This window comes from Loxodonta africana, chromosome 13 (assembly GCF_030014295.1).
Source record: "Loxodonta africana isolate mLoxAfr1 chromosome 13, mLoxAfr1.hap2, whole genome shotgun sequence".
In the NCBI taxonomy this organism is placed as follows: Eukaryota; Metazoa; Chordata; class Mammalia; order Proboscidea; family Elephantidae; genus Loxodonta; species Loxodonta africana.
The window spans coordinates 7,142,494-7,166,897 of record NC_087354.1 but is presented as its reverse complement, the minus strand read 5'-3'; the positions used below and the strand labels follow the sequence as shown (position 1 = coordinate 7,166,897).

The 24,404-nt window shown below is 44.5% G+C and overlaps 1 protein-coding gene across 7 annotated transcripts in view; it reads left to right on the top strand.

The window, feature by feature from the left end:
• The window catches only part of HERC2 (HECT and RLD domain containing E3 ubiquitin protein ligase 2), a 317,707-nt gene that overhangs the window by 89,975 nt on the left and 203,328 nt on the right, over window positions 1-24,404 (top strand). For 6 of the 7 annotated variants that reach the window (XM_064296194.1, XM_064296197.1, XM_064296198.1 and 3 more), the window contains exons 6-17: window positions 3,714-3,933; window positions 7,376-7,476; window positions 8,204-8,360; window positions 10,618-10,728; window positions 11,252-11,423; window positions 13,102-13,275; window positions 15,395-15,583; window positions 15,840-15,991; window positions 17,531-17,688; window positions 17,777-17,890; window positions 19,990-20,241; window positions 22,440-22,633. In XM_064296194.1, coding sequence (XP_064152264.1) covers window positions 3,714-3,933; window positions 7,376-7,476; window positions 8,204-8,360; window positions 10,618-10,728; window positions 11,252-11,423; window positions 13,102-13,275; window positions 15,395-15,583; window positions 15,840-15,991; window positions 17,531-17,688; window positions 17,777-17,890; window positions 19,990-20,241; window positions 22,440-22,633 — 1,994 coding nt within the window. Of the gene's footprint in view, window positions 1-3,713; window positions 3,934-7,375; window positions 7,477-8,203; window positions 8,361-8,414; window positions 8,688-10,617; window positions 10,729-11,251; window positions 11,424-13,101; window positions 13,276-15,394; window positions 15,584-15,839; window positions 15,992-17,530; window positions 17,689-17,776; window positions 17,891-19,989; window positions 20,242-22,439; window positions 22,634-24,404 lie in introns of those variants that run through there. The other variant, XM_064296199.1, reaches the window with a different exon arrangement.

Here is a 24,404-nt window from a genome sequence, read left to right as displayed (position 1 = left end):
AAGAAGCAGAGATGGCACATGGCGCCAGATGTTCTGGAGAAGGGTAAGAAGAAAAGTGGAGAGAGAGGAGAAACCAGGAAAAAAAATAATAAAGAAGGAGAAAATGCCCCAAGGGAGCCTACTGGAAATGGGTCCCCAGCCTAGTGGCACTGCACAGCCTGTCAAGAAGGGGCAGAGCTGGCACACAGTGCCAGGTGTTCAGGAGAAAGATAAGGAAAGAAGGTAGAGGGAGATAAGAAAAGAGAGAACGAAAAAAAGAGATACCCCAAGGGAGCTCACTGGTGTGGGGATATGGACCAGGAAAGTGGACCCCAGCTTCATGGCATTACATAGCCTGTCTAGAAGGAGCAGAGATGGCACACGTTGCCAGGTGTTCAGGAGAAAAGATGGGATAGATGGTAGAGAGAGGCATGAAATCGAGCCAAAAACAAAACACCCCAAGGGTTCCCACTGGTGTGGTGGCATGGACTGGGGAAGTGGCTCCCAAGCCACTAGGTCCTGCACGTCCATCTAGATGGGTGGAGATGGTACACAGTGCTGGTTATTCAGGAGACAGGAAAAGAAAGAAAGTAGAGAGAAAGATGGGAAAGTGAGAAATGAAGAAAAAGAAAGGGGACAGAAGAAAAAGAAAAAAAGCCTCTTGGAATCCCACCGGTGTGGTATTGTGGACAGGGGAGTCAGTTCCCCAGCTGAGTGGACATTTCACAGCCTGTCAAGAAGAAGTGAAGATGGTACATGAAGTCAGGAATTTTAGAGAAAGGAGGGGAAGGAGGTGAGAGAGAGAGAGAAGAAGCCAAAAGAAGCTGAAAAAAGCAACCATAGCAACAAGAAAATGGCACTGAAGGAGCTGGCTGGTGTGGGCGGGGCAAACCCAAGTGGCATGGAGTGAGCACCTCCCTGGCCGAGTGACCGCAGCCCACTGGGAAGCAGTAGAGGCTGAGCAACAAGAGAAGGGTGGGCGGTGGGAAAACATGTATCGTTGGTTATCGGGTACTCTTTCTTCCGGGAGCTCCATAAAGCTGACTTCCTATGCTCCCTATCTGCTGATCTTGGCTGTGGAGTCCAAGATGGTGAATTTGTGCTGAGTTAGCTGATTGGGGACCTCCAGCCCATTTCTCTCCTTGCTCTCTGTTCTCTGTTGGTTTCCTATCCCATTCGGTGCTTGGTTGAGTTCTTTATCTCTTCATCTGATGCTTAGGCTTCCAGGATCAATGATTGTCTTGTTTTACTTAGTGTTTCGGGTCTTTGCTGTGGAGGAATGGCATGGTGCTTTTGTCTGTAGTGCCATGTTGACCCTGCCTCTCTAAATCTGATGGTAGCTTGAGGTATTTCCTCTTGGATTGTTCAGATTCACCTCAGAAGACGTCCTCCCTCCTGTGTGGCGCAGGTGATGGTTAGGGAACGACTTTGTGGGAGGCGGGGTGGGGAGCAAGGGTGAGACTCTCTGCATGTTGTGTGTGTGTGTGTACTTACCTCATCTGTGTTTAGCAAAGCAGTGCTTGCCCTGGTGAGCCTGCTGTGCTCCAGCCCAAAGGCCTCTGTTCTGCCCTTTGCAGAGATGAAAGCTTGTTTTGTGCAGAGGTGTGTTGTGCTGAGCAAAGATGGAATCTGGAGTCTCACTGCTGATAGACCCCCAGTTGTCCTCCCTTTAGCTTCCTCTTCATGTTACCCCTACTTCGAGAGGTACCTGGTGGTATGTGCCTATGTCTTTGGGAGGATTTTTTAATATAAATCTGTTCTTTGTTGTTCTTCTGGCATAAGTATCACCTCTCTTGATTCCCTGAACCATTTACTACCTTTTCCAAAATGTTGCTTTTGTGTTCGGTCTGGCTTTTTACTCAGAAATCTGGTATACTCCTTCTTTGGCTTCCAGGAAGATCTTAGCCATGTTTAGAGTTAAATTATATCAAGTAAACTCTACGTTTAACATCTTTCTGCTTGTTTTTTCTGGCTTCTGAGTTTTTTGTTTTTTTTAAGGACCGTATTTTTACACGATAAGGTGTGCCTTCTGTGTTTGTTTGCTGGCCTTGACCTCCGCCATGTGAGGTATTTTCATAAGCGGGCTATGCTAATTTCTTTTACAGCAACATTTGGAAGAATGGCTGTTCTTGGGAGGGTGCCTTGTGAGGGGGAGGGGAGGGGAGGAGAGAACGTGGCCGGGAGATAATCAGGGAAGGTGCATGTTATTTGCATAAAAATATAATAACCATTTTTATTTTTTATTAACCAATTATGCACACATTTTGTTTCAAACTGCTTTGAATCCTTTGGCAAAGAAGGGGGGGTTAACAAACGGTAAGTGAAATAGCTTCTTAACCCTTGCTGAGTGTGTTTTTGGGATTCATTTAGTTTGTTTCTTTTTTTGCTCACCCACTTCTGTCAAAGTGTCCAAGTGCCTTGGTTGAAATTAGAATAGGCTTGTATGTTCTTCATCTAGTTTTCCATAACTCATCTAACTGCTGGTGTCTGTACACTTGTCTCTTTGTGCTGTAGTGCCTGAGAACAGGGAGGGCACACTCTGGGGAGATGTGTCCCTCTCATGCCTGCTAGAGGAGCCCTGGTTGTGAAGTGGTTAAGCACTCGCCTGGTAACTGACAGGTCAGCAGTTCTAATCCACCAGCCTCTCTGTGGGAGAAAGATGTGGCGTTTTGGGTCTGTAAAGAATTACAGCTTATGGGGCAGTTCTGTCCTATAGGGTTGCTATGAGTCAGAATTGACTCAGCAGCAGTGGGGTGTTTTTTTTTTTTTTTTAAATGCCTGCTGAGAGCTTTCCTCCCTACACCATGAATGACGATCAATAGCTAGAAAACTGATGTCTTTGATGGGAGTAACATTGGTAGGGACACTGTCTTGCCTCTTGGAATCTTAGGTTATGAGGCTTGTGGCTTGTAATGGTCTCATAGCTAATAAAATCTGAGATGGAACACAGGTCCATATCTTGGGAAGGAAAACTTTTTGTTCCCGTCACACTGCTGGGGCTGTTCTGGTGTAGGGGGTTTTGGGGAGACTGTGATTTACAATTCAGTTATAGTTGTACATTCAGGTAACCTTATGTTTAATTGGATGAGTATGTGAATTATCTTCTTTTGTGTAATTATCTTCTAGCTACTTAAAACTCTCTTAAGTGTAGACATTTTGAAACATACACAGAAATAGAACAGTAGAATTTTCAAGCATATACAGGAGTAGAATATAATGAAATACCACTTACTCATCACATGGTCTAACTACCTACTTTATTTTCCTCTAAAATGTTTACATAAATGTGTTACCTTCCATGAATCAGGCATGGTGGGTGGTTTTATTGAAATGTTATTTTGGATTTTGCTTGGCAACATGAAAATGGTAGAGTTTTTCTCTGTCTAGGAAATGGGCTGTTGGTAAGTGTTGTCTCTGTGGTTTTGTGTTAAAAACTTTTCTGTGATGTTTACAGAGAGGTAGTATAACCTGGTGGCCAGGAGTAGCCTGTCCCATGTGCTCCACTCCTCAGTGGGACTTGGGCAGTTCTGTGCCTCAGTCTCCCCATCTATAAAGTGGATGCACGGTAACTACCTTGTGATGTCAGGTGTGAGGATTACTAGGCTGATAGTGTAGAGAGTATCAGACCATTTTTGGCACATATTAAGCACTTGAGTGTTACCTGTCATTATTTTACCACCATTACAGTGACTCATGTCCAGGTTATTGAAGGGCGATGTTTTCTTGTCTCCTAGATGTGAGTGAACTGAAGGAGTGTCTCACTGTGCTGGTCAAGGAGCAGCAAGCCCTGTCCGTCCAGTCGGCTGCCACCACCCTCTCGGCCCTGAGGCTCAAGCAGAGGCTGGTTGTCTTGGAGCGCTACCTCATCGCCTTGAGCAGGACTGTTTTTCAGGAGAACGTTAAGGTTAAGTGGAAAAGCAGCAGTATTTCTTTGCCTCCTGTGGACAAAAAAAGGTAATTATATAAAGCAAGAAAAGAATCCTGATGCCAGTAAATATAAAATTAAGGCTGTATACACCACGTCGATACTATTTTTGTGGGGTCAGCTTGTTTAAGTCACTTGAAGGACCTCATGTAGTAGAACAGTTTAACGTTTTCAGCGTAGTGCCTTTTTCTCACCTCGTAAGGTTTTATCCTTTCTTTATGTGTCTTATAATCTGGAGAATGGTTTTGCCAATTTGCGCATATAGCGATAGGCCGTACCGCATAATCTGTGTTATTATTTTAAAGACCCTTTTCTGTCAGTAACTGTAAAAACCAGCTGAAGTTTTAAATAGGTGTGTCTAGATGGGATCTGAGCATTATATTCTTTTTGTTCTACTTTGTTTTGCTAGTGGGTAGGACCTAGGTCATAATATTTAGTGCATAATTAATTAGGTTAGCTGCTTCATTTTCTCCTTCCTAACGGGACTGTCTTATCCTTTTACTATAAGAAATGCTTTCAGACATGATTGTTGACATTTTTGGGTACATTAAAGTATTAAAAAGCCACCAGAATACTTAAAGGTTGTGTTTTTCCAAAATGTAGCTGTCTACCAAACTTTTGTCCTTAGAAAGCTAGACTGATAGATTGCCAAGTGGAATTTATATTTTATGTAGTTAGGAGAGCTGATTGTAATAGTATTTTTTACTCCCCGTAGACCACATGGAGGCAGAAGAAGCAGGAAACAAAACTAAACCTATCATTTAGCCACACAGAGACAAGAAGTGCTAAACGTAGTGTATTTCCTGGGTTCTTTAATGTTTAAATCTAGTTGATATCACATATATACCATATTTTTGAGTAGTAATTTTAAAAATAAACTAAACCAGCTGGCCAATGAAGATTCCTTCTGTTTGGTAACAGCCAGTGGCATGGTTGTGTCTTTCCTTTTTGCCAGGAGAGGGACGGCCGCTTGTGGTGGTCATGGGTGGTGGAGGGGAATCTGCATAAGTGGGCGGTAGAATCTAAGATTCTCTGAGCATCCTGTATGTATGTCCGGTCAGAGTGCGTTCCCTAAGATACAGAGTGGCTGTGAGCCCAGCTGAATTTACTGTGCGCTTTTTCCTTTGTGATGAAATAGTGTTAACTGATTCACTGCCATGGAGTATATCTTTCAATAAATGGAGGAATTTCCCAAATTTAAAAAACAAAAACAAAAACTTTTTATTATGAGATTGTTGTAGATTCATTTGGAGTTGTAAGAAATAGTACAGAGAGATTCTGTAAGAAATAATATAGATTTCATGTGCCCTTCCCTGCTGTTCTTCTCTGTGGCAGCATCTTGCAAAACAGTAATCTACGACCAAGACATTGACGTTGATACAGTCCAACAGCCTTACGCAGATCTCGTCAGTTCTCATTTGTGTGTGTATTTCTGTGCAGTTTTATCACATGTACACATTAGTAAGAGCACCATCACAGTCAAGACATAGAGAACAGAGAACCCTCGTTCTCCCCTCTCCTAACCATTGGCAACCACTAATCCGTTCTCCATCTCAATCATGTAATCTTTAGAGATTGACTTTTCTCACTCAGTGTAACTCGCTGGAGCTCGTGCAAGTTGTGTATATCAGTAGTTCATTCCTTTTTATTGCTGTGTAGTATTTCATGGTATGAGGTACCACAGTTGGTTTAATCATTCATCTCTTGAAGAATACCTGGGTTGTTTCCAGTTTTGGGTATTACAGATAAAGTTGGTTTGAATATTTGTATGCAGGCTTTGTGTGAACATGTTTCATTCCTCTGGGATAAGTACCCAAGAGTGTAGTTGCTGGGTTGTATGTTTAGTTTGATAAGGAATTTCCATGTTGTTCCTGGAGTGGCGATACCATTTTACATTCCCACCAGCAGCGTGTAAGCGATGCAGTTTCTGCACACGCTTGCCAGCATTTGACGTTGCCCTTTTTTTTGTTTTTGTTTTTTTAGTCATTCTGACTGGCGTATGGTGATACCTCATTGTGGTCCTAAGTGTTTGTAGATTCATTTTCCATGTTCCTTGGTTTACTGAATTGTAGGAGGCTTTACCTTTTTGTGGAACTTGCTGTGGGTTGGGTACTTGATTGGCGTGGGTAGAGGAGGGTCTAGGCTATTTCTTTTTTCTTCCTTGAACGTCTGTACATTGGAGAGCCACTCCTTGATGATTTACCTGGCGCAGGTTTAGCTGACATTGTACAGTCTCAGGGCTAGGGGCTCTTTTTCCAGGGACAAGGTCCCAATTGCTGCAGAGAGCCCAAGCTTCAAGCAGCTTCTGGAGCAGCTTTCTTAGAGGGCGCTCTCTCCAGGCAGTCTTCCTGCCTTCTCCAAACGCACTCGGCACACGCACTTCCACTCTTCAAGACTAATGTCCTCTTCACATCTGTACCTCCTGTGGTTTGTATTTCTCATTCAGAACTGAAGGTTAGCTCTCCTCAGTCCTGTCTCCCAGACACCCAGTCCCCTCCTCAGAGGCAGCCCCTAGTGACCGTTTCTCATGTCTCCTTTAGAGCTGTTCCGTGTGCTGTCAAGTATTTGCAGAAACATGCATAGTGACTGCCCACTTAGGGGCCCCATGGCCTTCATTTTAATTTTACTTGACGTTGTATCTTGGGAAGATCATTTTTTCTCATTACCTGTTTTTAATAGCACTTTCTCCAGATTATGGAAGTATAAATTATAATAAATTTGGAGAATACGATGAAGTATAAAGTGGAAAATAAAATCATTTGTCATGCCTGATTCAGTTCATCTATCCCAAACATTTTTGTATGTTTTTTTCTTTTTTCAGGATGATTTTTATGGTACCTTTTGTATAACTTTTGGAAAATATGCAAAGTGAAACTAAGTCCTATTAAATTAATGTGTGTATGTAGTAAAAACTTTAAAAAGATACATGAGGGTGATAAAACACCCAGTTCTGGAGAGAGGTAACCATGAAGGGTAGGAGTGCGAAGGAACAGGACAAGCCTGTAGGGCCTTAAGCCTACCCCTCCTGTAGGTCTAAGACATGAACGATCACCGGTCAGTGTTCAGACTCCACAGAGCAATGTCCGAGTGTGTTTTTAGGATTCTCTGCGTGCTCTTCACCCTCGCCTGCCTCTCTGCCTTTGTGGCACCTCTCTCCCCATTTATGACTTCCCTGTTTATTGTCTTCATCTTCTGCCCTCCCCAGCTAGAATGTCAGCTCCCTAAGATGATTTGATGAACATTTTTCCAAGTCATTTACAATTTCTTGTAAATATATTTTTTCAAAAGGAATAAACAATGAAAGACATTTGATGAAAGCTTAGAAAAAAAAGTCACTCGTAATGCTACCATCTAAAAAAACCACTAAGCCCATTTTGGCACGAATCCTTCCATAATATTTACTCTGTTTTAGCATTTGCACATCCCTTGATTGACCAGTTATCACAGCCCCCCCGTGTGTGTCGTCCACAGTTCCCGACCCACAGGCAAAGGGGTTGAAGGACTTGCGAGAGTTGGATCCCGAGCAGCCCTTTCTTTCGCCTTTGCGTTCTTACGCAGAGCCTGGCGGTCAGGTAATGTGTGAACAGTGTGCCCAGCGTGGTGTTCTGTTTCCCTGACTCAGTAGTAGTCTGGGCGTGCTACTCAACTTGGCTCCCCATTCAGCCTTCCCCCTGGCTTTGGATAGCCCCCACACCCTGTGCCTCATTTCTTTATCTGAACAATGAGAGGCTTTAGAGTCTTTTTGGCCTTTCAGTCTGTGTTTCTTTAATAAAAGTGTGTGCGCACACACCCATCCCTAAATAAACCAGTACAGTGGAGGGCCCCAAGTTCTGATTTATTTTCTAGAAGAACAAGACGTTAGTATCGCACATGTAAGAGCCATATGATACAAAGTTAACTTTGAGGCAAGTGTATTAAATTTGAGAGAGCCCTGGTGGTACAGTGGTTAAAGTGATTGATTGCCAACTGAAAAGTCAGTGGTTCAAAACCACCCACAGCTCCTGGAGAAAGATATGGCAGTTTGCTTCCATAGATTTACAGCCTTGGAAACACTGTGGGGTTGCTGTGAGTCGGAATTGACGTGATAGCAGTGGGGTTTGGGTATTAAATTTTAGCCTCTTGAGTTCTTTGGGTAAATCATGGAGAGGGGGGTGAGGGAGCGAAAATGGGACAGTGGTGTCTCTCCAGCTGAGATTTGGGAGGCTTGCGCATTAGTGTGAGGAGGAGCCTGGATGGTCAGTGCTGCCGAGCAGTGCACGGCCTCCTCTGAAGTGTGTGTGTGTGTGTGTGTGTGCCCAGGTGAGGACGCAGACCTGTGCAGCGAGCTGTTGCAGGAGTCCCTGGATGCGCTGAGAGCACTTCCTGAGGCGTCTCTCTTTGATGAGAGCACCGTGTCTTCTGTGTGGCTAGAGGTTGTGGAAAGAGCGACCAGATTCCTCAGGTCCGTCGTGACAGGGTAGGTTCCTCTTGTCATATCTTTCTATAGGAAGGTTCCAACAATCGTCTTCTCCACACGGCAGGTTAGTTTGTGATGTGTGTTCGCAGCACATCCTCAGCTTTGTGATTCCAGGGTTTGGGTTTCAGCTTTTTAAAATGATTTAAGATATTCTGATTTGACCCAGGAAGCTGTCATATGGAATAGGATAGAAAAATAAAGGTGCTTTCTGTAATTTATTTTTTTCAGATACTTTCTGATTTGGTAATCAGTTATTAAAAATGTGTTTGAGCACTTACTGTGTGCCCATTGGTGGAAATGAAAATGCCACTGTCCTGATGATTGGTGGTATGTGTTTGAAGTCTTAATTGGTAACATTGGAATAAACAACCACTTTTATCCTCTATTTCACCTTAGATGCAATGTTGAAACCTAAATTTAGTTGTTTTAGTATATTTTTAAAAATTCGAATGTGAGTCATTTCTTTGTAAGGAAAAACATGAGCTCACATGTTGGATGCTGTACATTTTTGTTCCGTTTTTTTAAATTAAAAATAATACACGGTCAGTAGAGATTCAGCAGCCTAGACAGCGTAGAGGAGTGAGGCCTGTGTGCCCCCTCAGCGGGGCTCACTGCGGGCCCCTCTCACTGACCGGGGTGCTGCTGGAGCTTACTGCGGGCCCCTCTCACTGACCGGGGTGCTGCTGGAGCTCACTGTGGGCCCCTTTCACTGACCAGGGTGCTGCTGGAGCTCACTGCGGGCCCCTCTCACTGACCGGGGTGCTGCTGGAGCTCACTGTGGGCCCCTTTCACTGACCAGGGTGCTGCTGGAGCTCACTGCGGGCCCCTCTCACTGACCGGGGTGCTGCTGGAGCTCACTGTGGGCCCCTTTCACTGACCAGGGTGCTGCTGGAGCTCACTGCGGGCCCCTCTCACTGACCGGGGTGCTGCTGGAGCTCACTGTGGGCCCCTTTCACTGACCAGGGTGCTGCTGGAGCTCACTGCGGGCCCCTCTCACTGATCGGGGTGCTGCTCGAGCTCACTGCAGGCCCCTTTCACTGACGGGGGTGCTGCTGGAGCTCACTGCGGGCCCCTCTCACTGATCGGGGTGCTGCTCGAGCTCACTGCAGGCCCCTTTCACTGACGGGGGTGCTGCTGGAGCTCACTGCGGGCCCCTCTCACTGATCGGGGTGCTGCTCGAGCTCACTGCAGGCCCCTTTCACTGACGGGGGTGCTGCTGGAGCTCACTGCGGGCCCCTCTCACTGATCGGGGTGCTGCTCGAGCTCACTGCAGGCCCCTCTCACTGACCGGGGTGCTGCTGGAGCTCACTGTGGGCCCCTTTCACTGACCGGGGTGCTGCTGGAGCTTACTGCGGGCCCCTCTCACTGACCGGGGTGCTGCTGGAGCTCACTGTGGGCCCCTTTCACTGACCAGGGTGCTGCTGGAGCTCACTGCGGGCCCCTCTCACTGATCGGGGTGCTGCTCGAGCTCACTGCAGGCCCCTTTCACTGACGGGGGTGCTGCTGGAGCTCACTGCGGGCCCCTCTCACTGATCGGGGTGCTGCTCGAGCTCACTGCAGGCCCCTTTCACTGACTGGGGTGCTGTTGGAGCTCACTGCTGGCCCCTTTCACTGGCTGGGGTGCTGCTGGCTTCCATGCCAGGGGGCCTGAGGACCCTTCTTGGGAGGGCTGATGAAGGCATCACCACAGAGGGGAGGCTGAGGACCCTGAGAAAGAAGCTTGCAATTAATCTGAAAAATTCAACTATAAGGGCGATATCACGAGATTGTCCTTTGATCTGGGAACAAGAAAACTAGTTAGAACGGAATAATGGAAAAAAGTTAAATTTTTTCTTTGATCGGAGATAAAAATAAGCATAGATATTTTGTCTGTAGATTTTCAGGTAGTTGGAGAAATTGGTTCTTCTCCAGGACTGTAGGGGACTGTTGGTATGCTAAAACCTTACACTTCATTGAAATTGTAAAAAATATTTAAATATTAATAAATGATATAAATTATTTTATGCTTCAGAAACTTGGAATATGTCTTCTAATTATATCTTACAGTATGTGAACTAGTAGTATTGTTAATAAAATACACCTTTACAGGTTAATTTTATACTTTAAAATCTCTGAAACAATTTGGGTAGCAAGTCGCAGAATTCTAATAATTTTTTTCTGTGGGAGAGAGAATATAACATTAATATTTTACTAGTATCTTAAGCATGATGACTTTCTCTGATACCTATTTATCCTGCATCAACTGCTCTTGTTTCAGGGATGTTCATGGAACGCCTGGCACCAAAGGACCGGGGAGCATTCCCCTGCAGGACCAACACTTGGCCCTGGCCATCCTGTTGGAGCTGGCTGTGCAGAGGGGCACGCTGAGGTGAGGGTGCCATGGGATGCCAGTGCTTTAGGGAGGTGCCCCTGTATCCATCAAGCTGTTGTATCTTACGACCTTGCATTTAATTGCTGGTGACTGTGGCAAATGCATGGCGCTCTCTATTCAAAGGGCCCACTCTTTCTTTCAAAGCCAGGTACAATTAGATTTTCTTCACCTCCTTTTTTATGCCTGGTATTTTAGAAACTGTTCTTGTATTGTAGTTTTCTAAAATAATTATTTTTCCATTAATCTGAGGTATTGGAAATTCCTCATCGAAAGAGCTGTCTGAACTTACTGTAGACTGTGGTATTGTATTTTTGGTTAAAAAGCAGGTCGGTGTCTTGTGCTAGAATCTTGGTGCTGTGTCAGTAATTGTATATCGAGAACTGTTTCCATGGTATTATTTTAGTTTCCTTCTACATCCAGTGCATCTTGTCAATTTTGTTTAGCAGTTTGCTTTCATTGTTGATGAACCATGGCAAAATGTTAATCTGCTTTTACTAGAGAATGTATTTTTCTCTTTTAGCCAAATGTTATCTGCCATCATGTTGTTGCTTCAGTTGTGGGACAGCGGTGCCCGAGAAACTGACAACGAGCGGTCTGCACAGGGCACCAGTGCCCCCCTGCTGCCCCTGCTGCAGAGATTCCAGAGTATCCTTGGCAGTAAGGACCTGCTGCACCCCGAGGCCGACACACACGTAAGCACCCGTGGCACGCTGGGCCCGGTGATTGTAAAGTTGGGAGGCTCCCGTCAGCTAGACCAGGGCTGACATGCATGTAAGCACCCGTGGCATGCTGGGCCTGGCGATTTTAAAGCTGGGGGGCTTCCGTCAGCTAGACCAGGGCTGAAGCGCACATAAGCATCTGTGGCACGCTGGGCCCAGTGATTTTAAAGTTGGGAGGCTTCCGTCAGCTAGGCCAGGGTGCATGTCCGTGGAGATGGTTGTCTCTGGGGGTGTCGGTACGTGGTCAGGTAAGGCAGGTGTGCAGGCTGTGGTGTGGAGATGGTTGTCCCTGGGTGTGTTGGTACGTGGTCAGGTAAGGCAGGTGTGCAGGCCATGGTGTGCTAGAACGTCTCCTGAGAAGATAAGGATTCTTTGATGTGCTAAGTCGTGGCCAGAGTCACTGGGCTTTGCGTTTTTGTTTTTGGGTTGTAGGAGGAATTTGTGTGTTGACATATATATGCACTTGTAGTTTGAGAGAGCCCGTGTTGACTCTACTGCGTGTTGACTGTACGGTTTCCTTCTGCTATGCTACAGCAACGTAGCCCTTGTGTGCGTGGGGTTTAGTGCTTGTGTGCTCTCAGCAGCTCGTGTGTGCATTTGTTGTGGTGGAGGTGAGATTTAGATGCCACGGAAGATGTAAAGAAGGCGTGTTCACTTCGGTGAAGTTGTTGTTAGTAGAGGAATGAAGATGAGTAGAACCCCTGATGTATTTCAGGTGCAAAAGGTGAGACTCAGGTAGCTCATCATTGATATTTGCAGCAGATAGATAACATAAGGAGGCCATGCATTGAGTTCACATCGAGGATTAGGCCATCGTCTTAAGGCTCAAAGGAGCTATCTAACATGAAATGTTACTTTGTCTACATGAACAAACACACATCCAGCCAGCTTACTGTTTGATTTTGAGACTATGCCTGCGAGAGCTGGGTAACTCTTCATTTCTCTCTCCCCAATCATGCTTTTTTATTGGGAATCACTGGTATAATTGTCCATTTAAATTATGTTACTATATTAAGTGTCAAACACACATTTTAAATACATATCAGAAAAAAGGGGAGGCCCTGCCCAGACTGCAGCTACCCGAGCAGGCCTGAAGTCTACCTTGGCTCATTCTAGCCTGAGGCCTCAACCCCTCGACTACTTCTTTTTAGAAGTAGGTGTTTAGTTTTGCAAGTCTTTTCTGGAAGAATGTAGCCGTTCCATTATAATGGTTCAACCTAATTTATTATTTGGCAGAATTGAACTCTGACTTAATTTGCAAATAAAATTAGATTTTTTTCCCAGAGTGAGCAGCATTTAAATTAAAACAAGGAGTTTTGTGTTTAGTTTTTAAAGTCAGGTAGAAGTGCTGTCTGTGCCACCTGGAAGATTGTTCTGGAAGGTCCTGGGGGAGGCGTGACCTTGCAGGAAGGTTTGGGCTGTGTTACTAGTCCACATGGAGTGGACACCTCTGGCATTCAGCTGACGTATAGCAGAACAGACGTATACAAGTGTAGTAGAAGTGTGTAGTCAATGTTTATCATTTAATGGCCAAAGTGAACAGATTAACAGTACATACCTGTAAATACCAAAATATAAAGAGTAGCTACAGGCTAATTGTGTTACTTTAATTTTTCCCACCATTTCTCAAGATGTTTGCATTTCTTTCTAGCTCTTATCTGGCCCTCTGAGCCCCAATGAGAGTTTCCTGAGGTACCTTACCCTGCCACAAGACAATGAGCTGGCCATCGACTTACGACAGACGGCAGTCGTTGTCACAGCCCATCTGGACCGCCTAGCAACCCCCTGTATGCCTCCTCTATGTAGCTCTCCAACATCTCACAAGGTATTTGCTGTGGTGGTCTTCTTTATATGCTTTATAATTAGTAATTCCCCCAGCTTCTTATTCTGTACTTGTGTGGTTCTTGCTTTGTATGATATCGTGGGTGAGAGCTGCTTTATTGCTTTTAAAAATGTGTACCATAGTCAGAGTGAGTGACCGCATGATCTTCCGTAGCTTTGGCACATTAGAACTGTCTTGTGAGTGGCATCTGCTATCCCCTGGGGTACTGGTGTGACTCTTGGTAGCAGCTGGCATCCAGGCAGTCTGGTGGTGGTAGTGGTGTACAGTTGTGGGATGCTCATCACATGCCAGGCACTGTGCCTTTTCAGAGTTTCCTTGGACGATCTTCTTGGAAGCCTCATCAAGTAGGTGGGGGCAGCTGAGGTGCACAGGAGTCAAGGGACCCATCTTGTGTCCCGGGCTCCAGGTTCAGGGGGCACGTCCCCAGAGAGCTCGTCTTTCTCAACAGCCACAGCAAAGTTCCAGCATATTGCTTGTGCACTAGAAGCTCTGAAAGTGGGCTGTCTGGTGCGAACCTGGTTCTAGGAGTAATGACACTAGCTTGGTGAGGTTGGTGTGTATGGGATGTGTGCGTGTGGAGATTGACTGCAGCCTCACACGCCATCTTACTTGGTTGTCTACAGTGTAGTTTAGATGGTAATTAACTCCCAGGGTCACATAGAGAGTAATCCTGGTTTTTAATCCAGTTCTTCTAGCTCTATTTTTAATATGAAGAATTTTTTTTAGTCATGAGAAAAATATATTCATATGGCTCAAAATAAAAATATATGTACAGACACACTGTACCCCACTTATGCCTACCAAGTTCCTCTTCCTGCTCCTTATTGCTTCTTTAGTCTCTTACGTATTCTTTCAGTGTTTTCTGGAATGAATATTCTTATTTTTTCCTCCTTTCTTATTGTAGAGGTAGCATGTTACATATGGAAACCCTGGTGGTGTAGTGGTTAAGTGCTGCAGCTGCTAACCAAAAAGTTGGCAGTTCAGCTCCCCCAGGTGCTCCTTGGAAGCTCTGTGGGGCAGTTCTACTCTGCCCTATAGGGCCGCTATGAGTCCGAATCGACTAGACAGCAATGGTGGGTATGTTACATATACTTTGTAGCTTTTTTTTTTAACAGTATACACTGAAGATCTTTATGTATCGATATAGAGAGCTTCTTTTTTTGTTTTTTTTAAAGCAGCTTAGTATTCTGTGTGTGGCTATATCATGATTTTTGTCTTTGACTAGTCTCCTGTTGGTGGACACTTAGGTTGTTGCCAGTATTTTGCATCTTAAATAGTGCTACAATGATTAATCTGGTATATGTAGTCCTCTGTGTGTATGTGTGCACGTGTGTGGGCATCCATGTGTGGGCAAGCAGTGAAGTCCTTAGTGGGGTGGCTGGGCATATGTGCTGGATGTGTTTGATGAATGTCGCCACATTGCCCTGGAACAGTTGATGCCTAATGGACACGTCCACAGGAGGAACACTGGTCACTCCAGGGCCTCACTGCAGGGAGCTTAGGGTTCTGGAATTTTGGCTGTTATGGTATGAAATGGTTACCTGGTTCAGTTTGAGCATTGTTTTTCTAATGCATTTAAGGTCCCCACGTGGTGGTGTTGGTGCCGTTGAGTTGGTTCCGACTCACAGTGACCCATGTACAACAGAACGAAACACTGCCCGGTCCTGTGCCATCCTCACAGTTGTTGCCATGCTTGAGCCCATTGTTGCAGCCACTGCGTCAATCCATCTCATTGAGGGTCTTCCTCTTTTTTACTGACCCTCTACCAAGCATGATGTCCAGGGACTGGTCCCTCCTGGTAACATGTACAAAATATGTGAGATGAAGTCTCGTAACATGTGGTACTTTTTATTGGGCTCTTTTAAAATGAACTGGTATGGAAAAGTAACCTGTTCAGTCCCTTCATCTTATGTGTTAACTGGGGCCTTTATGTTTAACATAGAATGTTATGTTATTTTCATATTTTGAATCATAGCTCCTTTCTTTACTTATTTTGTTATTAGCTTTTTATATTTTATTGTTACTACTAGAATGAGTTATTTTTTTTGTCTGAGAAAGAGATTTCCTTGCTCTTATAAAGAAAATATTTACTATCTTACAGGGATCATTGCAAGAGGTCATAGGTTGGGGGTTGATAGGATGGAAATACTATGCCAATGTGATTGGTCCCATTCAATGTGAAGGCCTCGCCAGCCTGGGGGTCACGCAGATTGCCTGTGCGGAGAAGCGTTTCCTCATCTTGTCGCGGAGCGGCCGCGTGTACACTCAGGCCTACAACAGCGATGCTCTGGTAGGTGCTTCAGCTGGGCCTGGTATTCCTATGAGGGGCAGGCATTCCTCCCTTGGAGCACAGGGCTGAGCTGTCCTGACTCAAGCAAGTCAAGTCTCTGTTGTTCTGTGAGTGTTAGGTGGTTGGAGTGGAGAAATGGACAGCCAGTGCTAGGGTAGGGTTTGTTAAAGTTAGGTGTACTATTTGGGAAAATTCATGCTATTTTCATTATTTTTGTATTGATTTCTATTTTTTCTTCCTATTTTTACTCTTCCAGGCCCCACAACTGGTCCAGGGTCTTGCTTCTAGAAACATCATAAAAATCGCTGCACATTCTGACGGTCACCATTACCTGGCTTTGGCAGCCACTGGAGAGGTTTACTCCTGGGGCTGTGGGGATGGGGGACGACTAGGCCACGGGGACACTGTGTACGTATGGTGCTATTCTTTAACTGATATGTGCTCCTTTATGTTGCTGCATCTAAAATAGAGTGACAAAATAAAAGTGCGATTGGGTTTTTTCAAAGCTGATCTGACATGTGTGCTGGATGTGTCTGCCTTTGGCGATGCTGCGGGATCTCCACAGCACAGAGAGTGGCATAAGCTGGCCTCGTGCTCTTCTTCCTTGGCTTCGACAACCACCAGACTTTGGCTGCTTCTCTTTCATCTGCTCACATGGCAACCCCCACGATGGATGGCGCTTTCAGAAGCGAATTTCACGCTGCTGTCGTTGCATTCATAAATGTTTCCCCGTTCTCTAACAGAAAAGGTCCCCTGTTTTTGAACCATTGTACCGTTATCACAGGTGCTAAAACGAATGATTTTTTAATATTACTTTATCTGGTGGAAACTTGCTGTTCCTTGAGAGACCAGAAATAAACAGAGAAAATGGTTAAGTTAGAGATGCAAGGCTGTAAAAAAAAAATAAAAAAATAAAAAAAGATGAGAGGTCTGCCCGTTCCTGTGGAATGACGAGGCGCTTTTACACAGTGCTGTTGTGTTTGGAAACTGGTGAAAGGGACTTCTGCCCTCGGCTGACACCGGCGGTTCTGCTGAACGGTGTCCGTTGCGTGGCTGCGCCACGGTTGGCTGATTCTTCAGTTCGCGGGCTTTGGGGTCATTTCCAGTTGTGGAGTCTTGTGACTAAAGCTGCTTTGAACTTTCCTGTGCTTGCACGCATCTTTAGCTTGCACGCATCTTTAGCTTGCACGCATCTTTAGCTTGCACGCATCTTTAGCTTGCACGCATCTTTAGCTTGCACGCATCTTTAGCTTGCACGCATCTTTAGCTTGCACGCATCTTTAGCTTGCACGCATCTTTAGCTTGCACGCATCTTTAGCTTGCACGCATCTTTAGCTTGCACGCATCTTTAGCTTGCACGCATCTTTAGCTTGCACGCATCTTTAGCTTGCACGCATCTTTAGCTTGCACGCATCTTTAGCTTGCACGCATCTTTAGCTTGCACGCATCTTTAGCTTGCACGCATCTTTAGCTTGCACGCATCTTTAGCTTGCACGCATCTTTAGCTTGCACGCATCTTTAGCTTGCACGCATCTTTAGCTTGCACGCATCTTTAGCTTGCACGCATCTTTAGCTTGCACGCATCTTTAGCTTGCACGCATCTTTAGCTTGCACGCATCTTTAGCTTGCACGCATCTTTAGCTTGCACGCATCTTTAGCTTGCACGCATCTTTAGCTTGCACGCATCTTTAGCTTGCACGCATCTTTAACAGGTGTTTTGAAATCTTGCTAGATACCATGCTTGGCACTGGATACCTATTCAACAAAGTTTAGTCGTGGAGATGTTAGGTTTTTGAATTATATATTGCCTTAATTACTTCATAAGACATTTGAAAGTAGAGACAGCCTTGACACTACGAGAGTTTATTCCCGATAGTGAATTTTTCTCTTCAACAGCAATAAAAATGCCTAAAAGGGCATTCACATACGTCGTTTTTCTCTCCACAGGCCTCTGGAAGAGCCTAAGGTGATCTCTGCTTTTTCTGGAAAGCAGGCTGGGAAGCACGTGGTGCACATTGCTTGTGGAAGCACGTACAGTGCGGCCATCACGGCTGAGGGGGAGCTGTACACATGGGGCCGGGGAAACTACGGCCGATTGGGTCATGGTACGTCTGCTATGTGAGGACAGAGCGTGTGCTGGGAAGTTGCCTTTTAGGAGGACTTGGCAGTAACGATAGCCCTATCTGTTTCAAGGCTCCAGTGAGGACGAGGTCATTCCGGTGCTTGTCGCTGGGCTGAAAGGACTGAAGGTTATCGATGTGGCATGTGGGAGTGGGGATGCTCAGACCCTGGCTGTGACTGAGAACGGTAAGTGGAGCTTACGCTGTCCTGGGCCGTCTCCTGAGGGTGGGGCACATCAGATGAAGGTTTGGAATACAGTGGCCCTCGAGAATTAGCCCGCCCGAGAGATTGTGGGCCTTTAAGTGGGTTTGGGTCTCAGTGTCCTTTGTGAAGGGGCTTCTCAAAGAAGTTAAATGGCTTGGGCTTGCCCAAAGCCAGACAGCTAGTTAATGGTTACCACCTTTAAATATTTGCCACCTGGTCCTTTAAGAAGAAGTTTGCTGATTCTTGGTTTATCTAAAATAGAATGGGAACCAAGTCGCTTATGGAGCGGTCTGAACACAGAATCTTGATTTCTCTTCTCACCTTTTACCATTTTGTCTTTATCTTCTTTAATGGTTTTTTTTTTTTTTTTTAAGCAGTTCACTTTTATTGCGTTTTTGCAAAGTAGTCAACTTTGTTTTCAGATTAAAAGTTAAAAAAAAAAAATTTTTTTTGTCGTTGGATTTTATCCACTGATGTAATATTTAATTGCAGGGAGCATGGATTTCAAATCAGCAGTCCTACCTATGTACAGTGCCAATTGTGCAGACCTGTCCAGGGAAACTCAGATCACTCATCTCTGACACCAAATTCTGTGGTGGATAACATATCCTATACCACACGTGTTCCTTCCCTGGCCAGTCCCGACCCTAGATGCGCTTATATCCCTTGTATCTCATCCCTAGCCACTCAGGGCTAAGTCAGCAGATACCAGCTGCAAGCACAGGGGTCCACGCAACCCCCTGCACTTCAGACCATCCAGGCCCACTACTCTGTTTAGGTCCAGTGATTTGTAGAGTGACCCACAGAGCTCACCAAAACAGTATACCTACAATAACAACTTTAATATAACCGAGAAGGATATAAATGAAAAAATGCACAGGGCGAGGTCCAGAAGGGGTCCTAGCATGTGGTCTCTTGTGTTTCAAGGGGATGCATTTATCCTCCGAAGAACAGATGTTTACTCTCACCAGCCAGGAAACTCTTCAGCTAGGAAATGCTCCATGACACGGAGCAGAAATGGCTCCCACCAAGGCAGCTCTTGGGGTGCTGCAAGTAAGGTGCTGTGCAGTTCTGCTAGCTCTTCTACAGTTCTTCTCTTGCTCAGGACAGCTCTGCGGTACTCCTCTCAGCACAACTCTTTATCAGTACAGCTCTCTGCGCCCTTCAGCACAGCACTTACAACCGTGTCTCAGAGGCTTTCCATCACAGAGCTTCTCTGTCCAAAGGGTGCGCCCCATCCCTCCAGACTCTCATTGACCTGGAAGCCCCGTGGAGCCTCCGTGTCCAGGGCTTTTTATAAGGCAGTCTTTGTATTCTTCTGTTAGTTACCGGGCATTCTCCTTGTCAGTTACCGGGTGGGGCTCTTCAGCTGAACTGGGCAAAGGTTGAGCTCCGTATTAATTACCGGATAAGGCTCCCCAGCCAGACCAGGCAGAGGTCACGCTTCTTGTCAGTAATTGGGGACAGGATGGGGGTGGGGAGCCTCTCTAGTCAGACTGGGCAAAAGTAACAAACCCTCAGGGGCAGCCAGCAACTTGGGAAATCCCCTAAGTTCCGTTTCCAGAAACCAAGGGCAGAAGGCCATATAAGGGAACTCATCGTACCACATTAATTAAATTTTGTAATTACTATAACAAATAGAATTGATAACAAGTACAATCGTGTGGTTGACTCTTGGTTAGCATGATGGGAACAGAAGTGTGCAGACAACTAGAATGGTCCGCAGGCCTGGAGCAGTTGCCATACCATGAGCATCAGCTGTTGTGTTTTAGGGAGGGGATTGTCAGTGCTCAGGACTTGGTTAAAGTCCTGTTATTGAGCCCAAGCCGGTAAGAATCGGGATTTTATTATTCATTCAGTTAAAACAAGAAGAAAATCCAACTTCCCCTTGCTAATTGCTTATATATTAAGCTCATATATAAACTAGATTTCATTTTGTTGGCGACATCTGTTTAGTGTTAACTGTATACATTGGTGGTCCAGATTTGTGTGCTTTATTGAATGCCTTATTTTCAGCCATTTAAAAGTTTCCATTAGAGTGTACTTTTTTAAAAAAAAAAAATACATTTGTATGTTTTTAGGTCAAGTGTGGTCTTGGGGAGATGGTGACTATGGGAAATTGGGCAGAGGCGGTAGTGATGGCTGCAAAACGCCAAAGCTAATTGAAAAACTTCAGGACTTGGATGTTGTCAAAGTACGCTGTGGAAGCCAGTTTTCTATTGCTTTGACAAAAGATGGCCAAGTTTATTCATGGGGAAAAGGTGATAATCAGAGACTTGGACACGGAACAGAGGAGCATGTTCGTTATCCAAAACTACTGGAAGGCCTGCAGGGTAAGTGGGAAGTATATACTGTTCGTTAAACTCTCTGGGGCAATTTCTTTAATCATCTGTTAAAGTTGGCAGATTTTGTTTGTCTTTAACAGATGTTTCATGAACAGACCATTATTAAAAGCTTTCATTCACATTTTTCTAAGTACAGATTAATAATTGAAAATTGATTTGTATATATTTTAAAAAATGGCCTGGGAAAATTCTTATCAAATTTAATAAAAGTTCATTGACTTTTACTAATAATTTAGAGTTCTTTTTCTAAAAGGCATTCATTTATCATTCATTAAGGTCGGTCGCTGTGAGCCGAAATTGACTTGACGGCAACGGGTTTGTTTTTTCTTTTGGTTAAGATGGACTTGGTAAAATCAGCTGTTGTTTTGGTAGTCACATGTAGCTATACTTTAGAAATCGCTAGGACCGTGGATATGCGTGGTGCTGTTGGAATATAGTTGGAGGTAGTGCTGGGTCCACTGGGGTTGTCTCATTTGAACTTGGCCTTAATAGGTGAAGAGAAGGGGTTGAGGTGTCCAACATGCGTATTAGGTAGAGGGAATAAGTTAGAACAAGACACGTGGATGTATGTTCATGTGTCTTCTGCAGTGATGAGCCACCCATTATGGTTAAGAGGGTGGGAAAATCTGTGAGAAAAGAGGCTAGAAGGACGAGCTAGACGAAGGCCCCTGAATGCTTTTATGGTATTCTTGTTATGGATGATAGCCTGTGGCAAGTAGGAGCCGGTGGTGGTTGGGCTGTAGGAGGGGTTTTTTTTGTTGTTGTTGTTAAGGGGAGAACTGAAATTTTCCAAACAAGTTGGCCTGGTGTGGTATGTTAGGCAGTCTCTGTACCCAGGGAGAGTTTGTGAAGAGCCAGGTGAGTAAGAAGAAAGCAGGGAGGAAGGGAGAGGTCAGTAATAGATGTATCAGATGGGGCCCTTTTGTCTAGTGTTTAAAGGATGGATAAACATTTTCTTAAAGGAGATAGTAAATATTTTAGGTTTGAGAGGTGTACTCTGTCCCAATAACTGAGCTTTGCTGTGGCTGCCCAAAAAACGCCATAGACAATATGTAAACAGACAAGGGGCTGTGTTCCAGTAAAGCTTTAGTCTCAAAAACAGGCCTCACTCTGCATTTGGCCTGAGGGCTATGGTTTGCAGGATCCTTGCTCTGATACATCCTTCTTTGTCTATATTTTTGCTTCTTTATCAAGGGGATTTGGAAGTGGGCCTGTTAGGTGGAACTTCGATGCCTCCAAATCATGGCGGCCGGTTTGGTTTTCATGTTTGCCAGTTCTTTTCCTAATATTTTTTTTTAAAGCACGTTAATACCTTGATGACTAGGAGTTGAATGTGCTTAAAGGGTGGTTATTATTTTCAGAGCTTCTGAGTTAAGTTGTAGAGTAATAGCATTTACTAGTATGTTATAGAACTGTTTTTGAATTTCGTTTGCCTTCTTGCTTATGTTCCCCTCCATCAGTAAAGGAAATCAGCTCCCTCGTTTGCGTTTGTAGATACACCTTACCTTGAGAGTATTTCAAGTATAGTTGATACGTTTTGTTTTAAAAACTTGTGACAGGCTCTTAGGGTATAATTTTTAATTTTACTGTAGTAGAATTTTTTAGCAGAATTATTTTTTGATACATTTCTGAGAAATAGCCCTTGTTGTGTTGGTGGTGTTAGACTTAAGATAATGATACTTGCAAAAGTATAGTGCTTTACAAAAATGTAGTACTTTGCTAACACCATTTAAATAGAAATAATGTTTTATATTTTTTTATCATCTGACTTTGGAGAAAAGTGGATTTTCTTTTAAGACAATATCGTCAATGAAGAGTGTACTTTTCATGGTTATACCCTGGAGCAGAAGAATGTGGTTTCATGGTTAATTAGAAATACACGTGTCTCTTCATGAGTAAGAATCTGAATAAGGAGGAGAAAAAAAAAAATCACAGGTCCTTTTTATGCCCTAGCGTTATTTTATCTGTAAGTAGTGGGTCTTAACAAATTGTAGTTGGCAAAATAAATACACCAGGAGTTTTAATAACACACTTGAAGCAGAGGAATTGGGCTTAATTTTAAAGCAACCATTGTCCTGTAGAAGTTAACATTAAATATCTCCTGACTTGAATGACTTGGTGAAAGTATTTTCTTGAAACAGAAGTGACAGGACTGCAGCTGAATCTGCATCATTCTTTCTTTGTAGGAAAAAAAGTGATTGATGTGGCTGCAGGCTCCACACACTGCCTCGCTTTGACTGAGGACAGTGAGGTCCACAGCTGGGGAAGCAATGACCAGTGCCAGCACTTTGACACCTTACGTGTAACCAAACCAGAACCTGCTGCGCTGCCGGGCCTGGATACGAAGCACATTGTTGGAATTGCCTGTGGGCCTGCCCAGGTACTGGATACACAGCGTGGGTTGGTAGATTTAACATTTTGGTTTCCAGTTCATTTCTTGTCTGTAGAAATACAATTGATTTTGTATGTTGATTTTATGTTCTGCAGTCATAGTAAAGTCACTTACTGGTTCTAGGAGCTTCATCGTAGATTCCTTGGTATTTCCTTCTTAGACAGTCAGGTTGTCTGCTAACAGAGGCCGTTTTATTTCTTCCCTTCCAATATGTATGTCTTTTTCTTTTCCTTGCCTTATTGCATTGGCCAAGACTTCCTCTAGTACTAGGTTGAATCAAAAAAAAAAAACCCAAACCCGTTGCCATCGCATCGATTCTGACTCATAGTGACCCTATGGGACAGAGTAGAGCTGCCCCATAGAGTTTCCAAGGAGTGCCTGGTGGATTTGAACTGCTGACCTTTAGGTTAGCAGCCATAGCACTTAACCACTGCGCCACCAGAGTTTCCGTGACTAGGTTGAATACGAGTCATGAAAGTGGGCATCCTTGTCTTGTTCCTGATCTTCTTGTCATTGGTGCTGTCGAGTCAGTTCTGACTCATAGCAACTGTACGTACCACAGAATGAAACACTGTCCAGTCCTGCGCTGTGCCCACAGTCGACGTTGTGCTTAAGCGCGTTGTTGCAGCCACTGTGTCAGTCCATCTTGTTGAGGGTCTTCCTCTTTTTCGCTGACCCTGTACCTTACCAAGCATGTTGTCCTTCTCCAGGGGCTCATCACTGTGATAACATGTCCAAACTGTGTATGACACAGTCTCGCCATCCTTGTTCCCAAGGAACATTCTGGTTGTACTTCTTCCAAGACAGATTTATTCATTCTTTTGGTAGTCCGTGGTATATTTAATATTCTTCGCCAACTCCACAGTTCAAAGGCCTCGATTCTTCTTCGCTCTTCCTTATTCATTGTCTGGCTTTTGTATGCATAAGATGCGATTGAAAATACCGTGGCTTATTTGAGAAATGCAAATCAAAACTACAGTGAGATTTCATGTCACTGCAACAAGGCTAGCATTAATCCAGAAAACACAAAACAGATGTTGGAGAGGCCGTGGAGAGATTGGAACACTTACACACTGCTGGTGGGAATGTGAAATGGTACAACCACTTTGGAAATCGATTTGGCGCTTTCTTAAAAAGCTAGAAATAGAACTACTGTACGATCCAGTGAAGAGGACTTGAAGCACTTATTAATGAGATCAAAGACCACAGCCTTCAGTATGGATTACACGTCAACATAAAGAAAACAAAAATCCTCACAAGTGGACCAATGAGCAACATCATGATAAACGGAGAAAAGATTGAAGTTGTCAAGGATTTCATTTTACTTGGATCCACAGTCAACAACCATGGAAAGCAGCAGTCAAGAAATGAAAAGACGCATTGCATTGGGTAAATCTGCTGCAAGGGACCTCTTCAAAGTGTTGAAGAGCAAAGATGTTACCCTGAAGACTAAGGTGCGCCTGACCCAAGCCATGGTATTTTCAGTCGCATCATATGCACGTGAAAGCTGGACAATGAATAAGGAAGACCAAAGAAGAGTTGACGCCTTTGAATTGTGGTGTTGGCAAAGAATATTGAATATACCATGGACTGCCAAAAGAACGAACAAATCTGTCTTAGAAGAAGTACAACCAGAATGCTCCTTAGAAGGAAGGATGGCGAGACTGTGTCTTACGTACTTTAGACATGTTGTCAGGAGGGATCAGTCCCTGGAGAAGCACATCATGCTTGGCAGAGTACAGGGTCAGCGGAAAAGAGG